We start from the raw sequence: 8725 nt of genomic DNA, 5'->3' as shown, positions 1-8725 counted from the left end.
ACTCAAACTGGACGTAAGACACGTTATCTGAACCAGTATAAACCCTGTGTCATTGAGTGCTAGGCCACATCCGATCACAATGTACGGCAAAACTACAAATATTTACGTGTTAGTCACTTTCTGCACTGACACTATGTCATTAAGGTAATTTTGTGAACATAAATACTCAAATACATGTATAAGGATCTGGCCTCCAGGGAACATATTTCTAGGTACATCACTTAATATTCCTCAGAACAATACTCACGGCTACAATCAACATTCATATTCCTTAAATGCTCAAAATCAAACAATTCAAAAATTATTGAATACTCCATCTATTCCAATTATAGACATGTTGGTTTATCCAGGGGCAGAGCTAAGCAAATTCAAGGGGGTGCGCTAGCCTTCCATAGTTTTTTACCGTATGGGTGTGTATATGGTGAAAAGTTAAACATAATTATTGTTTTTCTCATCTTTCGTAGGTGCGGCTGCACCCCCTACCATGAACATGCATCCGCCCCTAGGCTTATCTACATACATAGCTTCTGTTACGTATCTAGATATAGTGTATATCTAATAAGTACATAGTAAAACCAATGCATCTAGAAAAGTCAAGACGTCTTATAATTTAGAACGGAGGGAGTAGTTCATTATATCATTTATTAATTAAAGATCACACCAAAGGTGCATAGATTAGTCATCAAGAGCAAGGAATAAATAGCATTGGTCAATATTATAGCAGTGCTAAACATATTTTACTGCTATATAAGCCAAATAGCAATGTTTAGTGGAGCTATACCATTATAATATATTCATCCAAAAAGAGTACAATTATTCCTTTATGAACAGTCAAACAATTTTAAATTTGATCAAATTTATGCAAAAATATATGAACATTTATTATCCAAATAAGTATCATTAAATTAATCATAAAATATATTTTCGTAGTAAACCTATTTGGAGACACATCACACAAATATTGATATATCTTTTCTATAAATTTAGTTGAACTTAAAAAAAATATAGCTTGTTCAGATCTAGAATTGTATTCTTTTTAGGATGGATGGATATTTATGTTTTGTGTAAGAAAACTAACAAAGAGAAAATGTTTGTGCAAATTAAAGCTAAGTACATTTTTGTTAGCTGAATGTATTAAACACAAACTTTTTCATGATTATGTCATAAGATTCTTCTAACTCGTATAAAAAAACACGGGTTGATGGATAATGGTTTTAATTGGGTATCAGATTATGGACTGTGGAGCAGATGCAGATCAATGTGCAGGGCTGCAAGGTAGGGCTTCCGTAGCTAAACCTTCGAAAGTTACTTTTACTTCTCTTGGTTTTTTTTCTCTCCTATTTTTTTCCTGTCATATATTTGTCTCCTATTTTTCTATTTTTATTTTCAAAATAGGAAGTTCGAGATAAATTTTAGGTACTATAGATGCGGTCATTACCATATATGACATAAAACTTCTCCCCCCAATTCATGGGATCCGGGCAGTCCGCGGGGGCGGGCACCGCGGCTCCTCTCTTCTCGAGAATCCATACATCCCTTATCAGTGTATGGAGAGTTATCCCTCGAGTGCATGTTATAATTGGAGGAGCTAGCTAGCGGCGGGGTGGATAGCGTCGCAGGCAAGTGAAATGAAGAAGCGTGATTGGTAGTGAGTAGTGACTAGTGAGGCATGGGCGCATGGCAGAGGGCCGGGCCGCCGGACTGGCTGGCCGGCGCCGGGGACCAAGTCCACCACATGCCATAAGCCTAGGCCGTGCCCGTGCATGCATGCATATGGCGTGGTCCGGCCGGCGACGGGCGGGCGTAGTCAGGGTCTCACGGAAACACACAGAGAAAGGTGCGGGTGATTTGTCGCCGGAGGCTAGCTTAGCTATCTCTTGTCACATGTCGTGCTGTGCTGCGCTGTGCACCGGTGCTGTACCGTGCCCTCCGTCGTCTCTGATTGCCTAGTCTCACGCACGCAGGCCCACCCGAGATCTCTGGCGCTGGCCGCCGTGGGCCGAGGCGTCGATCGTCACGTTCTTGTGTGTGGTCTCCCTCGCTCGCTTGCGGATCAGATCTCGTCTTACAAGGAGGACGACCATATGCATATCATGCATGGCATCTGGCCTCTGGCGCGCGCAGACAAAGACAATGTAGCCTGCGGACTAATTGAAATGTGCTCAACAGAAGCTTCATGTGTATCCCTAATCCCTGGACCATGCATGCATCATCATCATACTGTTGTCGCCGCGATACATTGCACCGTACGTCGGCGTCGCTCTTTCTATACCGGCCAGTCGTGTGATCCGTCGTTGGATGCCAAATCCGAGCAATATAATGCTCGCATGTATATGCACTTGTACCATGGCATCCGATCTGTACCCCACCAGAGACCAGACCCTGCCCACACACACGTAAGTACGGCAGTTGCATGCTGCATCAGCCGCCGCCCCTATGCTATGGAAATTGTCCAACGATCGATCTGGCCTGCCGCGTGTGCGTGTCCGAGACGGCGGCGGCCCAGCCGGGCTCACGGCATGGCGGTGCTCGACGTGCGTGGGACAATGGCACGAGAGGCAGCTGACGAGATGTTTCCGCAGGACATGCACATCGGCGTGCGTGTCACTGTGCGTGCTACTGATCTAGCATGAATCGGTCGCGCGCGCGCCAGCAAGACTGTCTGAGCTGTGAGTGTCTCTCCGGAGTCCAGATCAAATAGATCATTGGATGTGTAACGTTACGAGAATAGTAGATACGAGAGGGTCAACATGCACATGTGTTGGGGGCAGTGCTAGTGTCTGGATGTTCAGACGGATGCCCGTGCTGTACTCCCATTTCCCGTGCTTGGGCCAGCACGCCCCTGCTCGAGCCTGCATTTCGCACGTCCATGCGGGGCCGCGCCACTCGGACGACACTCGCACCGGACTGCTCGTGCCCCTCCGTTTCTCATGCGCATTGCAACATGTACAACGCTCGATGTACTTTTACAACATACATCCGAAACAGCTGAAACACTTGCAACATACGTCTGAAACACTTGCAAAACATCATAAAAACTTAAAAACACGTGTGTAGCCATTGCAAACATCAAGATAAAACACTTACAACATACGTATAAAAACACTTGAAACACTTGCATATATATATGTAACATTCCGATCTAGTTTTACAACATCCAAATGAAACACTTGCAACATACGTCTGAATCAGATTAACATTTGGAACATACACTTGAAACTTGCGTGTATAGCCCATTGCAACATGTGCAACATCCCGATCTTCTTTTGCAACATCCTTATGAAACACTTGTAACATACATTTAAAACATCTGAAACATTTGAAATGTACACTTGCAACATGGATCATATCTTGGTGCGGCCTCCTTCGCCGTCTGCATCAGGGCGCAGCTGTAGCAGGAGGCGAGGCCGGATGGCTTCCGCGCCATGGCCCAACGCTTCTCCTTGCGCAGCGGCCTTAGTGGCTAGCTAGTGGCCAAGGGAGCGGTCGCCACACGTGAGCGCGACGGTGCCCGCGCCGTCAGGCGAAGCAACCTCAGAGCAGAAGCAGTGGCATGAAGCAGCGGTGCAGCACGGTGGAGCAGGGGAACGAGCAGCGCGGGGTGACCGTCGACGGCAGAGCAGGCCGCGGAGCAAGAGCAACGGGACAACCGACAGAGCAGGGGCAGGAAGGGTCGACGTACGGAGCAGAGCGGAGCAGGTCTCTCGCCTCCTTCTCCTTTCCTTATTCAACCAACACAACGAAAGAGCACAGGTTTATTAGCTGGTATGCATGCCAGAAAGGGCGTCTGGACAGACGGACGCCCTGTACCTAGCATACCAATGTTCCAAGTATGCAACCACAGGTACAATTCGTACGGAACTAGATGAAAAATGTTTGTGTTTGGACGGTCATGAATCACGTGTCGCGGTCTCAATGAGTGTAATCCGCTTCCAAAGTAGCGCACCGTGGCGATACAGCCCAGCCCACTGTGGCGATACAGTTCGGCCCATAACAACGGCCGCGTCCACCTGACCCATGACAGCTAGGTTTTGCAGAGGGTTTACCGCCGTCGACGATTCCTGCCTCACCGCCTGTCCCCACCCCTCGCGGCGTGAATCCATGGCGGCCTCCTCCGCCTCCCTCCTCGCCCGCCGCCTCATCCTGTCCCGCCGCTTCCTGTCATCCCCACTAAGCTCCTTCTCCACCACCACGACGCCCAGTTCCACGACCTCTTCCCCCTCGTTCAACGGATCCGATGCGGACTCCGACCCTGAGCACGAGCACGACCAGCCCCCCGCGGACCAGGATCGTCAGCAGACGTCGAACCGCCCGCGCCCGCCCGACACCACCCGCCCTCTCGAGAACGGCCTCGATCCCGGCATCTACAAGGTTGGACTGGAGCTCTTGATTCTCTCCCCTCCCATTTTGGGTTTAATTTGGTGCCAGCTGATCTGAGCTCACGCGGTGCTTTCCCGCTTTTGGTGGGGTTGTGAAGGCGATACTGGTGGGGAAGGTCGGGCAGGAGCCGATGCAGAAGCGGCTGCGGAATGGGAGGACCGTCGTGCTCATCTCGCTCGGCACCGGCGGCATCCGCAACAACCGCCGCCCGCTGGATCGCGAGGAGCCGCACCAGTACGCCGACAGGTGCTCCGTGCAGTGGCACCGTGTCTGCGTCTACCCAGAGCGCCTTGGCACCGTCGCGCTCAACAACGTCAAGACTGGGTGAGCCCTTGCCTCCTTGTAGTTGTGTACTGTTTGAATTTACCTTCACAAGAGAAATGTAATTCTCAGCCGAATGGCTGGGAGTTAGCAAGAGGGCAGCTTTGGTTACTCCCATTTGGTTGCCATATACCGAGTATGGATTTGCCTCCATGGTTAATGTGCCATGCTTTGAAACTTGATGCAAAAAGGGAGGATAACATTAGTCCTTTAGCCTCCATTTCGAACTATAACTGACGTTATTTGAATGGAAAAATGAGTGCAGGGTTCTCTTTGTAGATAATTGCATATATAGCCATTTTTAGTTCACTTGGTAGGTTTCTATTGACATGATTTAGTGGATACTTTCATGTTTTGGGTGGATTTCATTTTGGTTTGGTGAAGTGCAGCATTGTTCAGTTTTATTATAGTTTTATAAGATTCGCAGTTCCTTTATCACAGTTTGATTAGTTAGGTTGATTGATTTTCTCACCTTAAGAAATGCTGATTCATTCAAATATGCATCGATTGCAACATTTCAGAACTGTTCTCTATTTGGAAGGAAATCTTGAGACCAAAGTGTTCTGTGATCCAATTACTGGGCTGGTTAGACGCATAAGAGAAATAGCTGTGCGTTCAACTGGTACGCTTCTTGCACTATCAATTTACATTTATAGCGTATATTGCCTTTTGTAGAACGGCAGGCCTGGTGCAGTGGTGAGAGCTGTCTCACTGAGTCACCAGGTCGTGGGTTCGAAGCAGCCTCTCCGCAGATTTTGCGGGGGGAAGGCTTGCCTCGGTTTTTCCCTTCCCCAGACCCCACTCATATGGGAGCCTCCGGCACTGGGTCTGCCCCTTTTTATATTGCCTTTTGTAGGCCATGATTGAATTTTCAACTTATCTATTGCTCATGGCTCTGTTTTAAGTTTTAACTAGTTCCCTCTTTTGTCCTTACTACCATTTCCTTATTGAATAGAAGGGGAACAGTTTAGAATCATCATTGAATGTATATCATCAAGGAATATAGTAAAATGAGGAACTGTTACACCCACAACTTACTATTAGAAATTCATCTGCATCTAGATTCATGCCAGCGGCAAATACAATATAAGCATTTGCATAGATGCTCAATCACGTTCCAGCAATAATATAGCAATTTTAGCTTTTCGGTATATCTCCTCCTGTCCTACCAATGTTTAAACAATGAAGAGTTGGTGAATATTATACTATTTGGAATTGTGAGTTTAATTGTTGATGTGACATGCCTCCATCTCTTTCTCAAATGCGCTGGTATAAAGATTGCAGACCAAGAATCTTGGATATGTTTAGTGTATGAGGCACTCCTGGAGATCACAGAAACACATATATCTTGGATCTTGAGTCTTGATATTTTTATTAATTCTTTCATGTGATAACACAGTTAATAATGTTTCATGTGGAATAGCTCTTAATTTAATCCACTTAAACTCGAAAAGCATAGTAGAACCACTTCCAAGTTGATGTGAACTAATACCATGAGACCATACAAATGTTTCATATCTGAGTTAAACATTATCCTTCATTTTTAAAATATTCATGGCGGTAAATGCTTGCGTAGGTGGTTTCACAGCGTTCAGCACCTAGGTTATTTGATTATCTTTTCATAGGTTATTTGGTTCTCTTTTCATATCTTTTTTTTTTCTCATGCAAAGTAATGTTAGGTCTCATGTGGACAGATTATGTTGAGATTTTGCACTGGTGTTTATGCCTACCAGATTATGACATCGTCATGTAACAGGTCGTCTCTTGTTTCTGGGTAATGACATGAATGCTCCAAAGTTAGGCGAAGTCAAGGGCGTCGGCTACTTCTGATATGCCGGTTGGCAGAGTCAACTGGGGTGGAGGTATTATCACAATGGTGTTACTTGTTCTATTCTAAATTAGTGAAATCTGAGTGGATCAACACATCCTGGTGGCAATTCGAGTCTTTTGCTGTCTTGAATTTTATCAGATTCTTGCTTTCTCAAGCTCTCAACACCATTGTAGATGCCTTGTAATCGTTGAGCAGCAACCTATAGGATGTGTAACCAGTAACCTAATTTAATACAAGACATGCTCTGCAGAGTGGTTTCTTTGTAATTTTCCATCCTTTTTAATTTTTTTTTTCAAATAAATGTTTCGTCGTCTTCTCTCGGATGCATAACCTATGAACAATCCCCATAACGTTTATGCATTTCAGTGGTGTCGTGCCTGAAAGACTTGAGTACTTGACACAATTGAGACCTTCGGCCTGTTCGGTTGGCTGTTTTGTATCGTTGTTGGTTCGTGAAGAAGTACTGCTGGCTGGTTTATGTGAGAGAAAAATACTGTTCCGGCTGGAAATTTACGATCGTATACGACAAGCACAAGCCAAACGAACAGGTTGTTTGTTTAGATGCAGTTGGATTCACATTAATCCACGTATGTTGGAGTGGAATTGGAACAAAATTCGACTTCAATCTACTCCAACACATGTGGATTGAGGTAAATACGATAACATTCAAGTAAGGCTGAGTGGAATGACACATATGGTTCAAAGAGGCATCATGCCGTGAAAAGTACATGGTGAGGGTATATATACTAGGGGACCTTTGGCTATGTAATTGGTTTTTGCCATTTTACCCTTTCCTTCTGCAAGGTCTTTTACAACACGTGTGTATTGAGGGGAATACGATAACATTCAAACGAGGCCTTATCGGCTCCAGAAATATTCTGAGGTGTTTGTCACCAATCCCTGGGTCGATAAAATACTTTGACTATTTTTAGATGTTGGAGAAGAGAGATTACAGTGTTTTTCTTGTGCAAAAGAAAATACAAGTGCTTCAGGGTTGCTGAGTAGAGCTCTGCTGTTTCCGACCAGACAACACTAAGACTCCGACCCATCTCCGTCGTCTCGGCCCAAGAGAGTCCGCCAGTGGGTCCAGAAGTGGAAGGCATGGCTCCTGTATAAATGCTAGCACTTGAGTCTTGAGAGGCGTTTGGCAGACAATTGCACAGCTAAACTGAAACTGTTAAGTATTCAGAGTTCCGTCCCCAACCCTCCTCGCTCGTGTTCTATTTTTCTTCCCCTCTCATGCTAACTCACAAAGTGTAACATAATCATCACATGTGAAAAGCATCACAGAACTTCGAAACAGGATCCTGTTCACTTGTTTTATAATCTATACTTTTCAGCTTGTTTTTTTAAGCTAGAATAGTATTTTTTTCATACAGTATTTCGGTTTATTTTTTCAGCGAAACGAACGGCCAGAGGCGCCCTTACCCACCCGCATGGAAGCACCAACTGCAGTAGCCATGGTATCGGCGTCACTGCGCGACAAACACTGCTTTCAGAGATGGGCGACAAACAACTGCAGTAGCCATTTGGAATGCCGAGGGAATCTCAAACATGTTCAGACTTGAATTACTACAGGATTTCAGGTCACTGCTGAGGACCGGCCGTGACAATATATTTTCTGAGATGGGCGAGGAGTCATTACTCCTGATCAGAACGGACGAGGAGTCAGTACACTCGAAGACACCATTCCGAATTGGCTTTCAGAGAGCGACACATGCTTGCATAATTACGTCTGTACCAGGATTAAGGAGTTTGTCCCCCAATAAAGATACAGTTCATTCAAACGCTCAAATGCTAGTCACCACTGGTCCACCAAACTGATTGAATTTCGTCACTCAATGCTAGCCGGAAATTTCACCTACATTTTTCTTAAAATTCATGTATTCCCAGGGTTCAGGTCATCTTTTTAGGTGGACCCCACCAATAAAAAAACACTACACCTTTAGAAAACAAAGGCATCACAAGCTGTATTTTGAAAGAACACTCTAGATTCCTCAAGTTCTAGCTCAGAGCATGGCCCACCTGTCTTTCGTACAAAGTTTCTCAGTTATTGTGTGTAAATCAGCTGTAAACTTACAGCTCGCTTCTCTTCTCTCTCCTCCACCTCAACATTCAGCCAGCTTACAGCCTGCTATTATACTTGCTCTCATGAGAAGAAGGATATGAGGGGCATATGCATAATTTCACACT

At 45.4% G+C, this 8725-nt stretch overlaps 1 protein-coding gene across 1 annotated transcript; it reads left to right on the top strand.

Annotated features, from left to right (window-relative positions):
- The first annotated feature begins 4034 nt into the window (after positions 1–4034).
- Positions 4035–6905, top strand: LOC136458589 (single-stranded DNA-binding protein, mitochondrial-like). Its single transcript, XM_066458532.1, has 4 exons — positions 4035–4371; positions 4478–4704; positions 5223–5323; positions 6458–6905. The coding sequence occupies exons 1-4, from the start codon at positions 4102–4104 to the stop codon at positions 6529–6531; spliced, it is 672 nt and encodes a 223-aa protein (XP_066314629.1). The 5' UTR covers positions 4035–4101; the 3' UTR covers positions 6532–6905.
- Positions 6906–8725: the final 1820 nt, after the last annotated feature.

This window comes from Miscanthus floridulus, chromosome 6, assembly GCF_019320115.1.
Source record: "Miscanthus floridulus cultivar M001 chromosome 6, ASM1932011v1, whole genome shotgun sequence".
Lineage (NCBI taxonomy): Eukaryota > Viridiplantae > Streptophyta > Magnoliopsida > Poales > Poaceae > Miscanthus > Miscanthus floridulus.
The sequence above is the reverse complement of the archived record's forward strand: the minus strand, read 5'-3'. Positions and strand labels throughout refer to the sequence as shown.

Coding starts and splice junctions, on each gene's coding strand:
- LOC136458589 (XM_066458532.1), top strand. CDS start 4,102: ATGGCGGCCTCCTCCGCCTCCCTCCTCGCCCGCCGCCTCATCCTGTCC. Junction 4,372..4,477: donor TCGATCCCGGCATCTACAAG/GTTGGACTGGAG, acceptor GGGGTTGTGAAG/GCGATACTGGTGGGGAAGGT. Junction 5,324..6,457: donor AATAGCTGTGCGTTCAACTG/GTACGCTTCTTG, acceptor GTCATGTAACAG/GTCGTCTCTTGTTTCTGGGT.